General features: G+C 45.0%; 1 protein-coding gene across 1 annotated transcript in view; it reads right to left on the minus strand.

Moving 5' to 3' along the window:
• LOC142296620 (fructose-1,6-bisphosphatase isozyme 2) overlaps positions 1 to 19,370 on the minus strand; it is a 45,174-nt gene extending 25,804 nt beyond the window's left edge. The window contains exons 1-2 of the mRNA XM_075340449.1: positions 19,096 to 19,370; positions 11,086 to 11,248 (exon numbers count right to left, since the gene is read on the minus strand). Of these exons, the coding sequence (XP_075196564.1) occupies positions 11,086 to 11,248; positions 19,096 to 19,265 (333 nt within the window). The 5' untranslated portion in view covers positions 19,266 to 19,370. The remainder of the gene's footprint in view (positions 1 to 11,085; positions 11,249 to 19,095) is intronic.
• Positions 19,371 to 24,947: the final 5,577 nt, after the last annotated feature.

A 24,947-nucleotide genomic window follows, 5' to 3' on the forward strand; every position in this document is an offset into this window, starting at 1 on the left:
TGCATGCTGCCCCCTCCTCACAGTGTCCCATGCATGCTGCCCCCTCCTCACAATGTCTCATGCATGCTGCCCCCTCCTCACAGTGTCCCATGCATGCTGCCCCCTCCTCACAGTGTCCCATGCATGCTGCCCCCTCCTCACAGTGTCCCATGCATGCTGCTCCCTCCTCACAGTGTCCCATGCATGCTACCCCCTCCTCACGGGGTCCCATGCATGCTGCCCCTCTCCATGAGCTCCTAATGCTGCCTTCCTCTTTTCCATAATGACACCTCCATTTTGCCCCACTCATGCTAAGACCACCACACTAGAGCTTATGCTGAGACACCCCCCCCCACACACACACTACTCCACTCTTGATATTGACTCCCCTACATTGCTCCACTCCATACTGAGCCCACACATGCTGCCCCTTCTCCATAATGAGCTCCCAATGCTGCCACCCTCTAATTCTGAGTCCTTACACTCCCCCCACACAATCGATTTTGTCATTGCACTATCCCTCAACCCTTGTCCCCTGTCTCTAGCATTAGCCCCTATCTCCCACTCCCCCAGCAGCAGCCTCTCTCCCCTCGCCTCAAGCAGCAGCCTCTCCCCCAGCATCAGCCTCTCTCCCACCAGCCTCCCCCAGCCTCAGCCTCTCTTCTCTCAGCATCAGCCTCTCTCCCCCAGCTTCAGCCTCTCTCCCACCAGCCTCCCCCAGCATCAGCCTCACTCCCCAGTCTCCGCCAGCATCAGCCTCACCCCCCATCCTCCTCCAGCACAAGCCTCTCTCCAGCCAGCCTCCCCCAGCATCAGCCTCTCTCCCCCGAGCCTCCGGCAGCATCAGCCTCTCTCCCCCCAGCCTCTGCCAGCATCAGCCTTTCTCCCCCCAGCCTCCGCCAGCATCAGCCTCTGCCTCCCCCCAGCCTCCGCCAGCATCAGCCTCTGCCTCCCCCCAGCCTCCGCCAGCATCAGCCTCTGCCTCCCCCCAGCCTCCGCCAGCATCAGCCTCTGCCTCCCCCCAGCCTCCCCCCAGTCTCAGCCTCTGCCTCCCCCCAGCCTCCCCCCAGTCTCAGCCTCTGCCTCCCCCCAGCCTCCCCCAGTCTCAGCCTCTGCCTTCCCCTCGTCCACTATCCTCACATTGCAGCCTCTGCCTGTCCCTCGTCCACTATACTCACATTGCAGCCTCTGCCTGTCCCTCGTCCACTATACTCACATTGCAGCCTCTGCCTGTCCCTCGTCCACTATCCTCACATTGCAGCCTCTGCCTGTCCCTCGTCCACTATCCTCACATTGCAGCCTCTGCCTGTCCCTCGTCCACTATCCTCACATTGCAGCCTCTGCCTGTCCCTCATCCACTATACTCACATTGCAGCCTCTGCCTCTGCCTGTCCCTCGTCCACTATACTCACATTGCAGCCTCTGCCTCTGCCTGTCCCTCGTCCACTATACTCACATTGTAGCCTGCCTGCCCCTCCCCCAGAATCCGCACTTCACAGCACTGGAACTCTGCCAGCGGTTACCTGCTCTTGTGCCTCCCGCCTCCTCTTGCTGCTGCCGCTCCTCCTACGGCGTCCGTCATCCTCCTGCTGCTGCCGGCTCCGGTGAGTGTTCTGTCCTCCGTGGCATCTGCAGCATTGGATGCCACAGCACGGAGCTGATTGGCGCGCCTCTGACCCCGGAAGTGCAGGCACTTCCAGGGTCAATCAGTTCTCTGTGCCCGGCGGCGCCCACAGTTTATCTGATTTCGCGTCTTAAAGACGCAGATACAGATAAATGGAAGTGCGTCTCTCACCCCCGCCCCCCCCAACGGCCCCCTTCCCCTCCCCCTCCGAAAACACAGCGGATTTAATAGACTGTCCGGAGGGGGAGAAGATGTAAAAAAAAAAAAAAATTTTTTATTTTGCAGCCATAAAGTGTCGCCCCCCCCGCAACGTGGCGCCCCAGGCATGGGACCACGGGTGCCTAATGGTAAATACGGCCCTGGGCGGGTGCTATCGCACTCGACATCGCTAGCATACGCTAGCAATGTCGCAGCGTGTAAAGCACCCTTTTGATTTAAAGCACCACTAGAGTGGTGAAATGAATAAAAACACTAGAGGTGCTTTAAATCTAAAGGGTGCTTTACACATTGTGACATCGCTAGCAATCTCGTTAGCGATGTAACACGCCAGATCGCACCGATGTCGCAGCGTGTAAAGCACCCTTAAGTCCCGTCTTGTACTCACCCTCCAGCATCTTTATTGGATACTGGCGCTGCTCCGATTGGTCTTCAGTTTGTGACCTGCCAGCTGCTCCAGTGTTTCATGGTGCATGCTGGAGGTCACACATCAATACACTGGTATTGAGAGCTTGCTTGTGATTTAACGTCTGACTTCCAGCCAGTCAGAAGTTAAAAGGTCACAAGAAGGCGCCGCAGAACTAAAGCTATACCGAAAAAAAAGGTTAAGACCCCGAAGGCCAAGTAGAAGACTAGTGTTCCGCCCCCGTGCCAGCAGCCGGGCTGCTTGGATCCGGATCCACGGTGGCTCGAGGGGTCTCCGGACCCAGGGGTCGTGCGGCCACTCGATTTAAAGGGGGGGTTAACTATGTACAGGGTGAATTGGAAGTTCGTGACGCCACCCACGGTGTGTGATAATGTGAGGGGACCACCACTACCGTTGGGGAACCCGGTGACGATGCTGTGGCAGCCAAATGTTTAACCCCTCTGTAGGTAGGGGGTTTGTGTCCCGGGGCCCGTTGGATGCGTGGTGCTTGGGTGCCATAAGGGATAGGAACAGGGGTTTTCAATGTACTCACTCAGTCCAGGAATAACAATACCGACAGCTTGTAAACCAGACTTCTGAGCACCACTGCAGCTGGTAGGGAGCACACTTGGGTCCGTGCCCTTGGTGTTACTGTTAGCCTGTGGCCCAGTCCTTGGCACCGTTGTCTCTGTTGGACCCTCAAGTCTGAAACTTTTCGGGTCCCGCTCACCCGTATGGCTAACGGAGTGAGCTTGCTCTCAGGGTTCCCGCGTAGGATTTCTTTGGACTGTATTGGGAAAGTCCTATCCCATCGGTTCGCTAGTACCCCCGATTTTGGAACAGGTTGGGGATAAATCTTGAAGTCTTCACCCCCGTCGGGTAAATTACCGGAACGCGTGAAGCTACTTTCCGGACTTTCCGGTGATAGCTCAAGGCCGCCGGCTGCCCTCCTCGGCTGTCCATGCCCCCTGACACTATCCCCTGCGACCGGGGTTCCAGCTCCTACAAGGCCCAGACCAACGTCTGCCACCTAGTACTCAGGAGCGCTGCTCCGTGACCTCTCCTCACGAGGGTCACTACTCCACCACCTCCACTCTCAACTCTCCAAGCTCAACTCCCACTTTCCCCTCACCAACCCCCCATGAGGGCGTCCCTATTCCCTTCAGGCCCCCCAATGGTGTGTCTGGTGGGTAAAGTGTGAAGTGTTCCTAGGATTTTGATTGGCTAAGCTGTTAGCAACACCAAAGGACCAGGACCCGTAACCAAGGAGGGTGGATACTGTGCAGAAGGGCAGATTGCACAATACCCTGTGACGACCTGATAGGCCAGGGCGTCACACTAGGGCCAGGGAACTTCCATTTAAAGGGAACCTGTCACCAGATTTGGGGCCTATAAGCTGCGGCCACCACTAGTGGGCTCTTGTATACAGCATTCTAACATGCTGTATATAAGAGCCCATGTTGCTGTGTAGAACATAAAATAACACTTTATAATACTTACTTAGAAGGTCCCTCTAGTTCAGACTGGTCGAATGGGCATCTCCGTTCTCCGGGACCGGAGCCTCCTCTTTCGGCCATCTTGGTCCTGGCCAGTATTGAGGTCCTGCGCAGGCGCACTACAATACTTTGATCTGCCCTAAGGAGGGCAGATCAAAGTGCGTCTGCGCAGGACTTCAATACCGGTGAGTGTGTATGACGTAGGACGCGTCATGCTCGCTGGCTTCAGAAGAAGGAGAACAAAGATGGCTGAAAGAGGAGGCGCTGGTCCTGGAGAATGGAGACGCCCATTCGACCAGTCTGTACCAGAGCGACCTTCTCGGTGAGTATTATGAAGCGTTTTTTGTGTTCTACACAGCGGCCTTGGCGCTTATATACAGTATGTTAGAATGCTGTATATAAGAGCCCACTGGTGGTGGCCACAGCTTATAGTCACCACATCTGGTGACAGGTTCCTTAAAAGCACCATTTCAACTGTGAAATAAAGGTGTGTGCCTTTGGCATGATCCAGTTTACCTCAGCCGTGGTGCCCTCGCATACCCCTTTCTTTGAACTGTGAAATAAACAAACAAAAAACAAACCAAACAAATGATTGAGTGGTGCTTTAAATTAAAAGGAATCTGTCAAGAGGTTTTGCTAATCCACCTGAGATCGGCATGATGGTAGAGATCCCGATTTCAGCCACGTATTCCTTGCTTTACTCGTTGCTGCAGTTTTGGTAAAATCTCTATTTTCTCTACTGCAGATCTCGCATTTTTCTGAATGCTGAGCGCTATGTAACCCCACCCACACCACCAATTATTAGCTTTCTGCCAATTTACAGTGTACCCAGATAGATGTCATTCAGTGGTGGGGGGGCAGGGAACTCCTGAATATGGAAGGCATACTGTATATAGCTCTGGCAAAAAATTAAGAGACCACTGCAAAATTTTCAGTTTTTCTGATTTTTCTCTTTTATTTTTGAGTAAAATGTAAATTGTTCTTTTATTCTATAAACTGCTGACAACATGTCTCCGAATTTCCAAGCAAGAAATTTTGTATTTATTTTCTGAAAATGAGAAATGGTCAAAATAACAAAACAATGAATTGCTTTCAGACACCTCAAATAGTGCAATGAAAACAAGTTCAAAATCATTTATAAACAACAATACTAATGTTTTATTTCAGGAAGAGTTCAGAAATCAATATTTTGTGGAATAACCATGATTTCTAATCACAGCTTTCACACTGCTTTTGGGTGACATTATGCCACTCCTGGTGCAAAAATGTAAGTAGTTCTCTGCTGGATGGCTGGTGACTATCCATCTTCCTCTTGATTACATTCCAGATGTTGTCAATGGGGTTCAAGTCTGGAGAATGGGCTGGCCATGAAAGGGTGTTTATGTGGTGGTCCTTCATCCACACATTGATTGACCTAGCTGTGTCGCATTTGTCATTTTCCTGCTGGAAAAAAACAGTCTTCAGAGTTGGGGGACATTACCTGAGCAGAAGTAAGCAACTATTTTTCCAGGATAACCTTGTATGTGGCTTGATTCATACATCCTTCACAAACTTTAATCTGCCCAATTCCAGCCTTGCTGAAGCATCCCCAGATCATCACCGATCCTCAATCAAATTTCACAGTGGGTGCAAGACACTGTGGCTTTTACGCCTCTCAAGGTCTCAGTCTACCCATTAGACGACCAGGTGTTGGGCAAAGCTGAAAATTGGACTCATCAGAGAAGATTACCTTACTCCAGTCCTCTATGGTCCAATTGGGCAGATTAAACTTTGCAATGTTCCCCAACTTTGAGGACTGTTTTTTCCAGCAGGACAATGCGCCATGCCACACAGCTAGGTCAATCAATGTGTGGATGAAGGACAACCATATCAAAACCCTGTCATGGCCGGCCCAATCTCGAAACCTGAAACCCATTGAAAACCTCTGGAATGTAATCAAGAGGAAGATGGATACTCACAAGGCATCAAACAAAGAAGAACTTCTTACATTTTTGCACCAGGGGTGGCATAAGGTCACCGAAAAGCAGTGTGAAAGACTGGTGGAAAGCACGCCAAGACGCATGAAAGCTGTGATTCAAAGTCATGGTTATTACACAAAATATTGATTTCTGAATTCTTCCTGAGTATTGTTGTTTCTGAAAGATTATGAACTTGTTTTCTTTGCATTATTTGAGGTCTGAAAGCAATGCATTTTTTTTTTGTTATTTTGACCATTTTCAGAAAATAGATACAAAATTTATAGCTTGGAAATTCAGACACATTGTCAGTAGTTTATAGAATAAAAGAACAATTTACATTTCACTCAAAAATATACCTATAAAGAGAAAAATCTGAAAAATTGAAAATTTTGCAGTGGTCTCTTAATTTTTTATTTATATAAAAAAACAGTCCTCTAGTGATAATCTCCTAATTATAAAACAGGGATTTCATCAAAACTACAGAAAGCAGCTCAGTAAATAACACATTACTGGAATGAGTGTCTATCGCATTATGCTCCTCACACAAAAACCTGGTGACAGATTCCCTTTAACTCTTCAAAATCAAATGCAGAAATGTATAATGTTATAAGGACTTGTGGATCCCCATTTTTTTTAATTACTAGCATTTTCAAATTTATCTAATTGATAAAAATGGCTATAGATGTAATAAATGTGGCTTTCCGACCATCATCAACCTTTAAAATAACCCAATAAGTTTTTTGATGATATTTACTTAAACCTATTTATTTTAGCACAAACAAAAATCATTAACCAAAAAGACATACAATAAAAAAATAAAAAAAAATAAAAGACATATAATAAAAGTGAGTATACCCCTTACATTTTTGTAAATATTTTATTATGTTTTATGGAACAATATTAAACATGTGACACTTTGATACAATGTAAAGTAGTCAATGTACAGTTTGTGTAACAGTGTAAATTTGCTGTGCCCTCTAAATAACTCAACACACAGCCATTAATGTTTAAACTGGTGGCAAAAACATGAGTACACCCCTAAGTGAAAATGGCCAACTTGTGCCCAAATTGGCAATATTTTGCAAAACCACAATATTTTCCAGCACCGCCTTAACTTTCATGGGCATAGGGTTCAGTAGAGCTTCACAGGAGCCACTGGAATCATCTTCCATCCTCCATGACGACATCACAGAGCTGGTGGATGTTAGAGACTTTGCGCTCCTCTACCTTCCTTTTGAGGATGCCCCACTGTTGCTCAATAGAGTTTAGGTATGGAGACATGCTTGGTCAGTCCTGCATCTATACCCTCTTTAGCAAGGCAGTGGTCGTCTTGGAGTTGTGTGTTGGGGTCGTTATGTTGGAATATTGCCTTGCTGCCCAGTTTCCAAAAGGGAGGGGGGAATCATGCTCTGGATCAGTATGTCAGAGTACACGTTGCATCCTTAGTTCCCTCAATGAACTGTAGCTCTCCACAGCCGACAGCACTCTTGCAGCCCCAAACCCAGAAACTCCCACCACCATGCATGACTGTAGTCAAGACACAGTTGTCTTTGTAAACCTCAACTGGTTGCAGTCCCACATGCTTGACAACATCTGAACCAAATAAGTTTGTCTTAAGCGGGCTTTACACGCTACGAGATTGCTACAGCGATCTCGTTGGGGTCACGGATTTTGTGACGCACATCCGGCCGCTGTAGCGATCTCGTTGTGTGTTACTCCTACGAGCGATTTTGGACGTTTGCAAAAATGTCCAAAATTGCTCCTCGTTGACACGGGGGTCCTCTCCCAATTATCGCTGCTGTCGCTTGGGCGACGTTGATCCTCGTCCCTGCGGCAGCACACATCGCTATGTGTGACGCCGCAGGAACGAGGAACCTCTTCTTACCTCCCACATGCCAGCAATGAGGAAGGAAGAAGGTGGGCGGGATGTTCATCCCGCTCATCTCCGCCCCTCCACTTTGATTGGGCTGCCGCTTAGTGACGTCACTGTGACGCCGAGCGAACCGCCCCCTTAGAAAGGAGGCGGTTCGCCGGTCACAGCGACGTCGCCGAGCAGGTAAGTACGTGTGACGTTGCAGTAGCGATAATGTTCGCTACGGCAGCGATCTTCACATATCGACATAACGATAGGGGCGGGTGCTATCACGCTCGCCATCTCTAGCATCAGCTAGCGATCTCGTAGCGTGTAAAGCCACCCTTAGTCTCATCAGACCACAGGACATGGTTCTAGTAATCCATGTCCTTAGTCCGCTTGTCTTCAGAAAACTGTTTGTGGGCTTACTTGTGCATCTGTGGCGCCCCTGACCTGGTCAGGCACCACTGAGTACTGCACCCATGCTGGGGGCACTACAATACAGGTAATCCAGAAGGCTGACCGAGGTGTGATTACACAGGCACATCTTAATCAGGTCTCCCACATCTACCTTTGATAGGGACCCCTGGGGAATCCAGGAGGGGGCGTGGCCTCCATGTCCACTCAAGGGGTGTGGTAGAGAGTCTGGTTGCTAAGTTGCGTAGGCAGGCACAGTGGGGAGGGAGTAGTGAGCGAGTTAGTGAGTGCAGCTCAGGGAGAGCAGACGCAGGAAGCAAACCCTGGAGCCTGGCACAATCTGACAGCGCACGTGCAGTGGCTACTGACGTGGGAGATCGGTCACCTGGTAGTGCCGCCTGAAATCCACCCAAGGCTAGAAAGAGCAGAGGGGTGGCTGAGTACGGGGACTGCCAGGGAGTTACCAGGCCCATAAGGGTAACAGGTCCCAGTGCAGAGATTCATTCAGTTTTCCCTGCCAAACCTTCCGGAGGGGGCATTTCAGACCCTCACCATAACCACAGAGTCCGGAGCTACATAGCAAAGAGAGGGCCCATAGCTCACAGGAGGCAAGCAGCCGGAGTGACCTGGTCCAGGCTACAATCAAACGGGCCGAAACGAGGGGAGAACAGGCAGCAGCAACTTCCCTGGGTGACCCCAGCAGGACTACAAGTCGAGGTCACTCCAAAAACACAAGGGCTAGGAAGGCGAGTCGGTAGTCACCCTCAAAAGTCAGCCTGACGGAGTGCCTGGTTTCCTCTGGTTCATCCCAGCTACGCCCGAGTACTCACTCTGCCATCAATTGTGAGTAAAAATCCTAAAAGACTGTCTGGACTGTGCCTGAGTCATTCTGCTACTTGTGGTTCCACACACACTCCAACCGGACCCTGGGGCCTGCTTCACTCTTGGGAGGCCACGACACCCAGCTGCACACAACACCAGCCCCAGGCATCCCCTAACCTGCAGCAGCGGTCCCCTGACCGCAATACTGAGAATGGCGTCACGAAAATCCAAAGAAGATAACTTAACGGTGACCAGACCATCTCACGTGGAGTCCCTGAAGGTAATGCTACACTACACATGTGGGGCTTCACATATCATTTTTAGAATATGCTTCCCTCTGGGACAACATCTGCCGTTATCATCCCCTGCACAGAGACATCGGGCCCCAGGGCATCCATCCCTGCCCACAGAGGGATTAACATCCAGCTGCCAGCCCATCGCCCCTGGGAGCCCCACAACAGCAGCGGTGGTGCTACATTTCACCACACACCGTGGGTGGCGTCACAGACAGTTTTCAAGAACCCCCGTACAAATACGTCCCCCTTTTTATTCGAAGTGTCCGCGTGACCCCCGGGTCTTGTAGAGTCCCTCGAGCCATACCGCAGATCCGGATCCGAGCAACATGGCTGCTGGCACGGGGGCGGCACATGTGTAGCGTATGGTCTAAGCACGGATAGGCTGATCCCCTATCCCTTTATCTTAAACAGTAATGCTGATATCATTCATACGTCTATTTTGCTAAAACAACAGATGGATATGATGTTGAGCACGTGCACTCAACTTCTTTGATTGACCTTAGCGGGGCCTGTTGTAATGTCTATCCTACACCCCCTCCCTGGCTCGGACGCTGGCACTCTCCTCTTCCTTGCTGCCTAGCGGTGACTGCTCCGTCCCTGGTTCCTGCTGCTGTCTCCCAGGGCCTGCACACTCCATACAGGCCTCCAAGGAGTGCCCGTAGGGTGCGTGCACAGACACGTCCCTTTACTTAAAGGGCAAGTATGCCCTGACCCAGAAGGGCCTCTGCTGCAACTATCGACTCTGACCGTTTCCAAAATATCCACTGCTGCTGCAAGTATCCTCTCTGGCCCCTCCTATGATATCCGCTGCTGCTGCCAACACAATTACCCATACTGGCCACTGCTACTGCATCCATCCATCCTGGCCGAATCCATGACACTGGCTTCTGTTTCTGTTATCATAGACTGTGTTCATACCTGTGGCGCAAGCCTGCCGTGGTACCGTTGATCCCCTGGGGCTGCCCTCTGTCGGCTACCTACCAATGTTTGTGTCCATCACTATTTCTGGTCGCTTTAGTGTAAATTTGGTGGCCACTCTAGTTATCTCATCTAGGTCAGTATCTTTGGTCCAGTGGATCCACTAATCCCATGCTCTACACCTATAATATACTACACCTCTACACCCCTATATACTACATCACTTCACCCCCATAGACTACACCTGTAATATACATCACTACACCACCATATACTACACCTGTAATAAACTACATCACTACATCCCCTAAAGGCACCGTCACACTAAGCAACATCGCTGCTGAGGCACAACTTGCTAGCGATGTTGCTGTGTGTGACATCCAGCAACAACCTGGCCCCTGCTGTGAGGTCGCTGGTTGTTGCTGAATGTCCTGGGCCATTTTTTAGTTGTTGCTGTCCCGCTGTGAAGCACACATCGCTGTGTGTGACAGCGAGAGAGCAACAACTGAATGTGCAGTGAGCAGGGAGCCGATTTCTGCGGACGCTGGTAACCAATGTAAATATCGGGTAACCAGGAAGCCCTTTCCTTGGTTACCCGATATTTACCTTCGTTACCAGCGTCCGCCGCTCTCACGCTGCCAGTGCCGGCTCCCTGCTCTTCAGTAGGGACAGGTAAGCTGGTTAACAGTTATGGGAGGATGGATGGAGATAAATACAGGGAAATGCTGGAGGAAAACCTGTTACAGGCTGCAAACAAGTTGCGACATACCCCAAAATACATACAGCAGTAAATGCAGGGAAAGGTGGTCCTACAAAGTATTTACTCAGGGAGGCTGAATATAAATGCACATCACAATTTTCATATTTTTATAATATTTAGAAAACCATGTATCATTTACATCACACTTCACAAATAATTGTTACTTTTTTGTTGCTATACCACATAAAATCTCAATAAAGTCTATGGGTGTAATGTGAAAAAAAATGGAAAATGATCACAGACTATGAATACTTCAAGGCACTCTATATAGTTACAAATACACATACACACACCTTATGCTGGAAATAGTCACTGTATATCACAATATCATAAATACTGACCCTCATATCCTTTGGTATAATGATGATTTCCTTGTTTTCCTCAGAAACCAAACCACACGTGGCATATGAGGATTTCAGCATATTAATTACAAGATCATTAGACAGAACATCCAATTTCTTCACTTCGTCCCCAGTTACATTTACACTTCCAGCAATCCCAAACCTGAATGTGACAGAAAATCAAGCATAATCAGCTAAAATATAATAATACATATGTACAGAAAAGGCAGAGACAGAACCTAAATTTCCTCGGTTAAAGAGGTGGTCCGAAGTCTGACTAAATTTCACCCTAAATTCTTATCTATTTAGTGCCATAACCTAAGCTATTTTCTCATTTACTTGTATTACAAATTCCCTACCATTCTCTAACTACAATGTCCAACTGGTGTGATGACACTTTGAAAATCTCAGTGCATACTAGGATAATCAACAAAACGTCATCAGAGCAGGGAGCACAGGCTACAGTCACTGTCACAGCCTCTGCCCTCTTCCTGATATGAAGCCCTATCAGTAGCTTGTTTCAGTGGCTTTTCTCTTCCTTGCTATGTTCCTGCTCTGTCACTCTCTGCGAGCTGTGCACTGTGCGATAAGCACAGTGAATGCATCTGCTTTGTTGTCAGCTTAGATCAGTAATAATCTGCCAGCAACCGACCAATGACAATATCCAGCATGCAGGAGACTAATGATGTCACTAGTGGGGGCTATGCTAGTCTACTGCATGACGGGTATTGAGACCGCTTAGTTGCCAGCAGATCTAAGCTGACAACAAAGCATATGCTATCACTGTGCAGATAGCACAGTGTACAGCAAGCAGGCAGGGACACAGCAGAAATGAGTACAGCCCATGAAACAAGCATCACTGATGACGCTTCATTTTAGGGAAGGGTTAGGGGCTGTCACAGTGACCGCAGCCTCAGCCCCCTAATGACGCTTTGTTTGAGTATCCCAGCATGCAATGGGATTCTCAAATGAAACGTGATGACTCAGGAAATAGGGGAGGAAAATAGCAGTTAGATTGTGTAGTTAGGGAATGGTTGGGAATTTTTAATACAGGTATATTAGAAAATAGCTTAGATTATAGCACTAAATAAATAGGAAATTAGAATGAAGTTTAGTTTGACTTCAGACCACCTCTTTAGGTAGAAAATCTGTAACAGGAGTCCCCCACCTACACACATGGTCAAAATTGTTGGTACCCCTCGTTTAATGAAAGAAAAACCCACAATGGTCCCAGAAATAACTTGAATCTGACAAAAGTAATAATATATAAAAAATCTATGAAAATAAACAAATGAAAGTCAGACATTGCTTTTCAGCCATGCTTCCACAGAATTTTTAAATAAAACTCATGAAATAGGCCTGGACAGAAATGATGGTCCCTTAACTTAATATTTTGTTGCACAACCTTTTGAGGCAATCACTGCAATTTAACGATTCCTATAACTGGCAATGAGCCTTCTCCATCTCTTGACAGGTATTGTGGCCTCTCCTCAAGAGCAAACTGCTCCAGTTGTCTCATGTTTGAAGGTTGCCTTTTCCAGATGGCATGTTTCAGCTCTTTCCAAAGATGCTCAAAAGGATTTAGGTCACGGCTCTTACAAGGCCACTTCAGAATAGCCCAATGTTTTTCTCTTAGCCATTCTTGGGTGTTTTTTTCTGTGTTTTGGGTCATTATCCTGTTGCAAGACCCAAACTTTCTGACACTGGGCAGCACATTTCTCTCTTGAATCCCTTGATAATCCCTTGATTAATCCCTTGAGATTCCATTGTACCCTGCACAGATTCAAGACACCCTGTGCCAGATGCAGCAAAGCAGCCCCAGAACATAACAGAGCCTCCTCCATGTTTCACAGTAGGGACAGTGTTATTTTCTTGATATGCTTCATTTTTCCATCTGTGAACCTAGACCTGATATGCCTTGCCATTTTTGTCTCATCTGTCCATAGGACATTCTCCAAGAAGCTTTGTGGCTTGTCAACATGTAGTTTGGCAAATTCCAGTGTTGCTTTTTTATTATTTATTTTTCAACAATGGTGTCCTCCTTGGTCGTCTCCCATGAATTCCACTTTGGCTCAAACAACGACGGCTGGTGCAATCAGACACTGATGTTCCTTGAGCTTAAAGTTCACCTTTAATCTCTTTAGAAGTTTTTCCTTGGCTTTTTTGTTACCATTTGTATTATTCGTCTCTTTGATTTGTTATCAATTTTCCCTGTTGTGGCCATGTCCAGAGTGGTTGGCTACAGTCCCATGGATCTTACATTTCTGAATAATATGTGCAACTGTAGTCACAGGAACATCAAGCTGCTTGGAGATGGTCTTATAACGTTTTACCTTCAACATGCTTAACTATAACTTTCTAATCTCCTGAGACAACTCTTTCCTTCACTTCCTCTGGTCCATGTTGAGTGTGGTACACTCCATGTCAAACAGCACAGTGAGTATCTGTAGCCCTATATACAGGTCCACTGACTGATTACAAGATTGTAGACACCTGTGATGCTAATTAGTGGACATACCTTGATTTAACATGTCCCTTTTGTTACATTATTTTCAGGGGTACCATCATTTCTGTCTAGGCCTATTTCATGCGTTTTATTTTTAAAACATTCTGTGGAAGCATGGTTGAAAAGCAATGTCTGACTTTCATTTGGTCATTTTCATAGATTTTTATTTATTATTACTTTTGTCAGATTCAAGTTATTTCTGTGACCATTTAGGTTTTTCTTTCATTAAACGAGGGGCACCAACAATTTTGACCACGTGTGTATGTATCATGGTGATAGGTTAAATGTGGTGACCTCATGCCATATATAACCTATTAATATGGGCATACAGGTTATAGAATGCTTAAAAATTCCATACCTGTATGTCTTATATCAGATGCCTTATTGAAATATTATCTTTTATCACTTTATGTAAATGGGCTCTTCCAGGCTATGGCCGCTCTCTGCTCTCACTACAAAGATATATGTGATTATGATGACACTTCTGCAGGTGCCTCTTAGCTTCAGCTTCTAGCTCATAGGCAGACACTATCTGATTCCTGACCCTCAACTATTTTTTGGATACCAAGAAATAAAGCAACATTTTAACGTTATGGTGAGTGCCACTCGTTTTTTTCTTCTTTCACTGGATTGATATTGGACTGTCCTTAAAAAGAGTGAGCATCACCTTTTCAGGGTAAAAATGGTTTCTTGGGTGTATACTACCTGTCTATTTAACCCTGGTCACATGTCTATCTATTACCGGTAGTGCAGGACTGTATCTATCTTTGTTACTTGTGATAGACTCACCAGTAACAGCTGACATCTATCTCAGTAATGAGAAAGTCTTCCCTGAATACAGATTTTACCGCAGGATTGAGAATTTTGATGATGACTGATCAATTCTGGCAGAGAAAGAAGCAAATTTGTCTGATAAGATACATTACAAAGTTACGTATTTTCAAATGTACTGTTGATTTATGAAATAAAAAATAAAACGACGGTTACACTTTATTGAATTGGGCACCTCCTAAGGTCCTAGACCAGACCTGGGCAAGGGGCGGCCCGTGGGCCACATCCGGCCCGCCTACTCTCTGTGACCGGCCCGCCTGGCTCAGGGTGTCTTTGCTGGCCGGTCACTGATGAGGGCAATCTGACCTGTTGTCCGGAGCTCCAGGCTCCGGGAGGCCTGTGGTCAGATTGCCCTCATCACACGCTGCGTGCCGGGTAGGAAATACAGGTGTATATAGGGGTGTAGGTGTGTAGTATAATACAGGTGTATAAAGGGGTGTAGTGGTGTAGTATAATACAGGTGTATATAGGGGTGTAGGTGTGTAGTGTAATACAGGTGTATATAGGGGTGTAGGTGTGTAGTATAATACAGGTGTATATAGGGGTGTAGGTGTGTAGTATAATACAGGTGTATGAAGGGGTGTAGTGGTGTAGTATAATACAGGTGTATATAGGGGTGTAGTGATGTAGTATACAGTGGTATAGTATATAGAGGTGCAGTTTATTACAGGTGTAGTGTATAGGGATGTATATTACAGGTGTAGGATGTGGCGGGTGTAGTGATGTAGTATATGGGGATTGTGTGTGTGTATGTATGTATGTATACATTGTGTGTATGTGTATATACAGTTAGGTCCAGAAATATTTGGACAGTGACACAATTTTCGCGAGTTGGGCTCTGCATGCCACCACATTGGATTTGAAATGAAACCTCTACAACAGAATTCAAGTGCAGATTGTAACGTTTAATTTGAAGGTTTGAACAAAAATATCTGATAGAAATTGTAGGAATTGTACACATTTCTTTACTAACACTCCACATTTTAGGAGGTCAAAAGTAATTGGACAAATAAACCAAACCCAAACAAAATATTTTTATTTTCAATATTTTGTTGCGAATCCTTTGGAGGCAATCACTGCCTTAAGTCTGGAACCCATGGACATCACCAAACGCTGGGTTTCCTCCTTCTTAATGCTTTGCCAGGCCTTTACAGCCGCAGCCTTCAGGTCTTGCTTGTTTGTGGGTCTTTCCGTCTTAAGTCTGGATTTCAGCAAGTGAAATGCATGCTCAATTGGGTCAAGATCTGGTGATTGACTTGGCCATTGCAGAAGGTTCCACTTTTTTGCACTCATGAACTCCTGGGTAGCTTTGGCTGTATGCTTGGGGTCATTGTCCATCTGTACTATGAAGCGCCGTCCGATCAACTTTGCGGCATTTGGCTGAATCTGGGCTGAAAGTATATCCCGGTACACTTCAGAATTCATCCGGCTACTCTTGTCTGCTGTTATGTCATCAATAAACACAAGTGACCCAGTGCCATTGAAAGCCATGTATGCCCATGCCATCACGTTGCCTCCACCATGTTTTACAGAGGATGTGGTGTGCCTTGGATCATGTGCCGTTCCCTTTCTTCTCCAAACTTTTTTCTTCCCATCATTCTGGTACAGGTTGATCTTTGTCTCATCTGTCCATAGAATACTTTTCCAGAACTGAGCTGGCTTCATGAGGTGTTTTTCAGCAAATTTAACTCTGGCCTGTCTATTTTTGGAATTGATGAATGGTTTGCATCTAGATGTGAACCCTTTGTATTTACTTTCATGGAGTCTTCTCTTTACTGTTGACTTAGAGACAGATACACCTACTTCACTGAGAGTGTTCTGGACTTCAGTTGATGTTGTGAATGGGTTCTTCTTCACCAAAGAAAGTATGCGGCGATCATCCACCACTGTTGTCATCCGTGGACGCCCAGGCCTTTTTGAGTTCCCAAGCTCACCAGTCAATTCCTTTTTTCTCAGAATGTACCCGACTGTTGATTTTGCTACTCCAAGCATGTCTGCTATCTCTCTGATGGATTTTTTCTTTTTTTTTCAGCCTCAGGATGTTCTGCTTCACCTCAATTGAGAGTTCCTTAGACCGCATGTTGTCTGGTCACAGCAACAGCTTCCAAATGCAAAACCACACACCTGTAATCAACCCCAGACCTTTTAACTACTTCATTGATTACAGGTTAACGAGGGAGACGCCTTCAGAGTTAATTGCAGCCCTTAGAGTCCCTTGTCCAATTACTTTTGGTCCCTTGAAAAAGAGGAGGCTATGCATTACAGAGCTATGATTCCTAAACCCTTTCTCCGATTTGGATGTGAAAACTCTCATATTGCAGCTGGGAGTGTGCACTTTCAGCCCATATTATATATATAATTGTATTTCTGAACATGTTTTTGTAAACAGCTAAAATAACAAAACTTGTGTCACTGTCCAAATATTTCTGGACCTAACTGTATATTATATACACACACAGTATATATGCGTGTGTGTGTATATGTATATATATATATATATATATATAGATAGATAGATAGATAGTAGAACTGAGGTAATTATATTAGCCCGGCCCTCTAAAACCATCCCAACTTCTCATGCGGCCCCATGGGAAAGTTAATTGCCCACCCCTGTCCTAGACTAATGTCAGCATCACCTAGCGAGATTGGCTGAGAGACTTATGCATTTGGGGGCCTCTCGACTTTCCTCAGACAGACGATGTTGTGGGAGATGAGCACCCGTCTTATCCAATTTCAGACTACCAATCCTTTTTGCTCTTATCGTGATAAGTCAGTGTTTAATTAGTAGTAGATTACCATTAGAGGACTACTTGGCAAGCTGCCAGATAGTCCAGCAGATGCAGGAGCTCGTTATAACCCTGCATTCAAATAATTGCTAGAGCTGCAGCAGAGAAAACAGTGATTTTATCAAAATGACAGCAAACAGCTCAGTAAGGGCGCTCTCACACATCCAGCATTTCGCCGGTTTGCACACCAGAACAATGTATACAGTACAGTGACAGTGTGACAAGCTCCGGCAGGAGAGGAGCCTCATATATATATATATATATATATATATATATATATTCCTTCTTTTAATTTTTTTGTATTTTTGATCCATTTTTTTTGACCCACTATGAATTTTGAATATTGTGAATAATACATAATTGACACATGTATGTCATTTATTACCACTGTTTGTATGGTCTTTTTTCCGCTTTGTTGTACACCATTTATTTTGTATTTATTTTTGTATTTATTTATTTTTGTATAGTGCTACTGAGGAAGGTCCACATAGGACCGAAAACATTTTTTTGTTACGCACATGAATAATTATTCTTCAAGTCATCTTGGGAGTGCCTTGTATACTTCTCACTATGTGACCGGAGCATGTGACCCGGAAGTTACAGCGCTGCCACTGTACTGTATACACTGTACTGGAATGCCCCGGAACCGACAAACCGGCGAAAAGCCGGATGCGTGAAAGCGCCCTAAGTGACACATCGCTGGAATCAGGGTCTCTGTCTCTAGATTATGCTGCTCTCAGATGGGAGAGCAAACACCTGGCGACAGATTCCTTTTAATTGCTGATCTCGAATGCCAATAAGGAACATCTTCTAAATCATTCTGCCACTTGCAAAATGTGAGAGAACACACCATGCTATGCCTCATGGATTCATATGGAACTAGTGATTGAAAATATGCTTCACATAAAGGAAACATGGATGCAACATACAGTTGAAACCAGAAGTTTACATATACTATCTAAAAAGACACATCTGCATGTTTTTCTCACTATCTGACATGAAATCAGAATAAACCTTTCCCGTTTTAGGTAAATAAGGATTACCAAAATTATTTATATTTTCCAAATGCCAGAATAATAAGAGGGACAGAATGTTTTAAGGCAAAGTCAAAAGTTTACATACACCAAGAGTACCATGCCTTTAAATAATATGAGACAGCCCATATAATGATGTCATGTCCACGTTGCAGAAATGTCTGCACCAAATCTGCAGCTCTTGGCAGGAAAAACGCAACAGCAAAAATGGTCAATACGGATTTGAGGTGTTTTTGGATGCGTTTTGTTTCATGCTGCACCAAATCTGAAAGGAGAAAATCCTGAATGTGTGCATGAGACTTCAGGATTCTCATTGCCTTTGCTGGCATCAGGATTTCCTTGCAGTTTTGGGACAAATCTGCAGGCAAACACGCATGAAAAAAGCAGTAAAAAAGCAATGTGTGCACAGGGCCTAACTCTGCAGTAGGAGGAGGGGGATGATGGGCAGCAGCGCTGTAATACATTCATGCCCGCTGCCACTCATTGGTATTAACAATTCAACATTACATTTTCTGGAGCACAAACCCAGCTTTCTAAAGTAAAGACACGGATGGAAACTTCCAGCACACCGATGCCATTAGTTAGGGGTGAACAAAAAAAAAAAAGCCTGATGACTGGTTCCCATTAACAGCAATCAAGCATTTTTCTATATAAATGAACATAAAAATGGCGCTCAAATCTGCTCAAACCTTAGACAAGCCTTCTCCATTGTAAAGCCTATGTTTGATGACATGTACATATACACCCCAGTTATTATGTAATATGACAAGAGCCGACATCACAAATACAGTTCACTTTACACAGATATCCATGTGGTTACACAAGGTCATGCTTCTAATTAGAAAAGACTCACATATGAGCAATGCCAGCTTTCCTCACAGCAGAAGAAATGGCCTTTATAGCCGTCAGCATGGAATTAAGAAGTTGCGTCAGTTCTCCAGTACCCTTCGCTTGTCTTCCCCTTTCCATGACAAATCGAGTAAGGGTTAACATATCTGTTTCAAATGGGCTTCTGTCCGACATTTTGCTGAAAATTAGTGTGCTTTGTCCCAAAAGAAATTGATAATCTCAAAAGCTGCTTGTTCCCGTCCTGCAGCTGCTCCGAAATCTGAATAGTTCACCAGTTGGTCTTCAAGAACATGTGACCTGTGGGATTAAATATCAAAGAGCAACACACAGGCTGTCTGTGAGGGGAGACATGGCCTACATGGAGATTTCGTGCTAGATAGTGCAAAGCTACCTCATATATTGTGTATGTTCATCTATAGGTGATGCGCGTCTAAGTACAAAAAAAATAACATAGAAGTAACATAAAAATAAGCCAACATATAAAGTTTTTTATGCAATCAAATGTTTCCAAAAACGACATGCATAGCAAATGGCTAAATTACTGCACAAGTGTCATGAACTGGAATGGCTATCTCTCATAAAGCCAGATCAGACCTCATACTTTGTACTGACGAGTGACAATCATCCCGAAACACCGTGTTTGCAAATTGAGGATCTGATCTGGCATAAATCCTAGGTCATATGAAAAGGCTTGTTCAAGAGCCACTTTTGACTTTTAGGATTGCTACCTAGAGTTCGTCTCCTTCCTCTCTGGAGAGACAATTTGAATATTTCCCAGAGGAGCATTGCAGCTATAAGACTCCGAGTCCTCACCACTGACAGCCAGATTGGTTTGTCAGTCTCCACAAGAAGAAAAGTACTACCCTGAGACCCCTGTACCTCCTTCATGGTGAGAGGTAAACTATATAGTCTTAATTGGATACCTCTAATGTAAAGCCAGGTTCAGACAACAATATGAAAAATCAGGCTCCTCGCATCCACTGTCATGGATGTTATTAGCTCCGTTTGCTAGCCTGCATCAAGCGTGAGTACAGGAGCACATGGCCTAAAAGGAATCTGTCATTAGTAGGGTTAACCCTCTTAAGGGTTCATTCCTCATTCAGACATTCATGGGTCTTGGTCCAATCTCGAGACACAATGCATGGACTGGTCGCGACTTCTATGAGGCTCTCACCTATGGGTTAGGACACCTGTGACCAGTCTGTGCATTAGCGGTCAATGCTCGGACTGATTTGCATAGATGTCTGCATGAGCCTTAAGCTGTGTATATGAGCATGTTAGTCATAGTTAGGTAGTGGAATAAATTGATACCATGATATCTGTAGACTGTGAGCCCTCGCAGGCAGGGTCCTCTCTCTTCCTGTACCAGTCTGTTTTGTATTGTTAATGATTGTTGGACTAGTTTTTATGTATACCCTTTTCACTTGTAAAGCGCCATGGAATTAATGGCGCTATAATAATAAATAATAATAATAATAATCTGTGGTCTGTTATCTTATTTCAGAGAAATATACATTTTCCTTAATATGTAAATGACTTGTTAAGATCTATGGGCGTGACACAAATCTGCATGAGAAACTGCCTCCAGCCCTAATTGGACTGAGGAAAAAATGGCAGTATGCTGCGATTGTTTGCAAGGCCGTATCACTCGCACCCATTCAAGTGTATGGGTGCGAGAGAAACATCGCACTGCACTCGGATGTTATCCAAGTGCAGTGCGATATACGCACAGGCTGACAATGGAGGAGATAGGGTGATTAACCCCTCCCTCTCCTCCACAGCGCCAGACCTCTCCTTCGCAGCTGTGACCCAATCTTGTGAGTTGCATGACACTCGGCTCACACTCGCAGCAGAGCCTGAGCAGGGGGTCATTAGCATATCGCAGCCGTTGCTCTCGCATCGGATGCCATACGCTAATGTGACCCCAGCCTAAAACTTATTATGGCACAATACCTTGACAGAGCCTTGAGGTGAAAGCTAATTTTGTGAACCATTTTTAAAGTTGATTTTTGGGAGTGGTTTTTAAAGGACAAAAGGCCTGAAGCACTATACTAGCAGTATGTAATAGTAGCATATAGTATGAAAATATCTGTAGGTAGACGATGAACATATACAATGGGTACGGAAAGTATTCAGACCTCTTTAATTTTTTCACTCTTTGTTTCATTGCAGCCATTTGGTAAATTCAAAAAAGTTAATTTTTTTCTCATTAATGTACACTCTGTGCCCCATCTTGACAGAAAAAAACAGAAATGTAGACATTTTTGCAAATTTATTAAACAAGAAAAGCTGAAATATCACATGGTGATAAGTATTCAGATCCTTTGCTCAGTATTGAGTAGAAGCACCCTTTTGAGCTGGTACAGCCATGAGTCTTCTTGGGAATGATGCAACAAGTTTTTCACAGCTAGATGTGGGGATCCCCTACCATCCTACCATTCTTCCTTGCTGATCCTCTCCAGTTCCGTCAGGTTGGATGGTGAACGTTGGTGGACAGCCATTTTCAGGTTTCTCCAGAGATTCTCAATTGGGTTTAGGTCAGGGCTCTGGCTGGGCAAGTCAAGAATGGTCACAGAGTTGTTCTGAAGCAACTCCTCTGTTATTTTAGCTGTGTGCTTAGGGTCATTATCTTGTTGGAAGGTGAACCTTCGGCCAAATCTGACATCCAGAGCACTCTGGAAGAAGTTTTCTTCCAGGATATCTCTGTACTTGGCCGCATTGATCTTTCCTTCAATTGTAACCAGTCATCCTGTCCCTGCAGCTGAAAAACACCCCCATAGCATGATGCTACCACCACCATGTTTCACTGTTGGGATTGTATTGGGCAGGTGATGAGCAGTGCCTGGTTTTCTCCACACATACTGCTTAGAATTATCCCCAAAAAGTTCTATCTTCATCTCATCAGAGTGGAGAATCTTATTTCTCATAGTCTGGGAGTCCTTCGTGTGTTTTTTTGCAAACGCTATGCAGGCTTTCATATGTCTAGCACTGAGGAGAGGCTTCCATCGGGCCACTCTGTCATAAAGGCCCAACTTGTAGAGGGCTGTAGTGATAGTTGACTTTGTGGAACTTTCTCCCATCTCCCTACTGCATCTCTGGAGCTCAGCCACAGTGATCTTAGGGTTCTTATTTACCTCCCTTACCTAGGCTCTTTGCCCACGATTGCTCATTTTGGCTGGAAGGCCAGGTCTAGGAAGAGTTTGGGAGTCCCAAACTTATTCCATTTGAGGATTATGGAGGCCACTGTGCTCTTAGGAACCTTGTGTACTGTAGAAATTCTTTTGCAACATTGGCCAGATCTGTGCCTTGCCACAATTCTGTTTCTGAGCTCCTTGGGTAGTTCCTTTGACCTCATGATCTCATTTGGTCTGACATGCACTGTAAGCTGTGAGGTCTTATATAGACAGCTGTGTGCCTTTCCAAATCAAGTCCTATCAGTTTAATTAAACACAGCTGGACACCAATGAAGGAGTAGAACCATCTCAAGGATGATCACAAGGAAATGGACAGCATGTGACTTAAATATGAGTGTCTGAGCAAAGGGTCTGAATACTTATGACCATGTGATATTTCAGTTTTTCTTGTTTAATAAATTTACCAAAATTTCTACATTTGTTTTTTTCTGACAAGATGGGGTGCAGAGTGTACATTAATGAGAAAAAAAAAATAACTTTTAATTTATCAAATGGCTGCAATGAAACAAAGAGTGAAAAATTTAAAGGGGTCTGAATACTTTCCCTACCCACTGTAACTAAGCCTTGACCTTCTGTCACTTTATACCAAGTAAGACACAGGTATATTTTTAGCCCGGTGATATGGATTCATACCCAGTGACATTTGGATAAAGGTCGGGCAACAGCCTCCAATTACACCTTGTACAAAACTGTGTGAATAAAGTTTACTATAGATGCCAAATGCAGAGACAGGTCACGGTCTTCGGTGGCCCTTGCGTAGAGCATTGGCAGGTCTCACTGGAGAGATAAAGAGCTAGTTAGCTTGATACTGTGGATACTATACAGTGACTCTTCAAGTTATAATGCTAATTAATTTCAGGAAGATCACTGTAAGGTAAAAATACTGTAATATGAGAGCACAATACATATACAGATAAAGCAATTTAATGCATCAATCCAGCATTCCTGTTTTACTTCACTCTCGGAGTCGCATCATTAATGTCTATTCACTGTCTGTGATAAAATACAGGGTGGTAATGAAAGATTAATCAGGTTTCAAAGTAGATTTCAAAATGTATTACATGTATAAAATAGCAAATTGCACATGATAATTAACATAAACACGCCAAGTTTAGCACATACATTTTGCAAATGTGTCCTTCTTACATGACACAACGCACATCTATGTGGAAATCTAATTTGACCCAAACAAAGCATGTCCCCAGAGACGGTCATTAGAGCGGTGGTAATGCGGTAATGGAGCTCTTCTAGCATTGCTGGCAAAGGCGGCACATATACATTGTTCAGGATGGGTGTTCCCTATGACATCATTGCATGTTTTTATACTTCACCATCTCACTTGAAACCAGATTTGATGTTCTCTTGCCAATGTCCTGATGAAGGGAGCTGTGTTTCCAGAAACGCGTAGACTTGTGCATGTTATTAAAGAAGCATTAATCTCTTCCTGGATCCATTGAGTCCTTGGCGCGGAATTAAGACCCTTCTTCTATCACTCTCTGTTATAAACATTGTTTTTAACGTTCACCCAAAGGAAGAAGTCACACATTGTCAGATCGGGAGACCTGGGGGTCATCTTAAGAGTGACAAGTCAACATTAGTACAGCACCCAATCCACCGGTTTGGGAGTTCCTTGTTGAGATCGTGACGCACCTCTGAATGCCAGTTGCGATTTACCGTTCCCCAGACATTGTGATGGTTTACCTTTCTGCTTAGGTGGAAGGTTACCTCATCACTGAATACTAGCCAGAAACTAAAATTTGTCACCTTCCAATGCCTCTTTAAAAAGGGCACAAAATTTGGATGTCGTGGTCGGCTGGCCATAAATGTTGCAATAGCTGTATGTGTGCCATTACAAAAGTTTCTTCATTCATAGGATCCTGTAGAATATATTTTGCTTTGATGTATTTCCTGGTGTGATTCTGTCGAATTAAATGTAAGTTATTGCTTTTAAGTGTTGGCAAGGGACTGTATTGGAGAATGTCTGATCAACACCTTCCATACCCTGGTCACTATGGTAACTGGGGAGAGTTGACAGTTGAGACAAGGCCAGCAAGAAGTGAGGAGCAGGGTTCATGGACTGCAAGTTTTGAGTACCTTGCTAGACAGTCTTTTCAGAGCCCTGACAACCAAAAGCTGACAACAGAAAAAATATATAGGCACTGTCCTGCCTTCTGCAGATAATCTAAATACAGAATCCAGACAGGCCTGGACACTGGTGAGTGGAACTCAGCATCCTGCCTACAATGGTAGGTAGACCAAGAGACCGAGGGTATAACCTTAAAGACCATAAAGCTACAGAGCCCATCGCAGCAAGGCCAAACCTCAGTAATAGATTTGCCGTATGCGAGTACCAGTCCAGTGGCCATCCAGCTGAAACCTGTAAGGAAATCCAGTGTTGCGGCTAAATGCTGAAGAAACTGTGAATCATTTATCGGTTATAAAGTAAATTGTTTGAACTGTTCATACCAATGTCTGGTCTGCCTTCTTCCTACTTATCTTATCTAGGATGTACTCTGGGGATGGGTCTGGAGCGCCAGGAATCAGATAGGAGCACTGTGACAACCCAAACTGCACAAAACTGCACAAAACCCACACCACCGCTCAGCACCTACCTCTGGGCCTAATAGTGATGTCTGCCCCTACTCTCTGGGTATGACGGACT

Source organism: Anomaloglossus baeobatrachus, chromosome 1, assembly GCF_048569485.1.
Source record: "Anomaloglossus baeobatrachus isolate aAnoBae1 chromosome 1, aAnoBae1.hap1, whole genome shotgun sequence".
NCBI classification, from domain to species: domain Eukaryota; kingdom Metazoa; phylum Chordata; class Amphibia; order Anura; family Aromobatidae; genus Anomaloglossus; species Anomaloglossus baeobatrachus.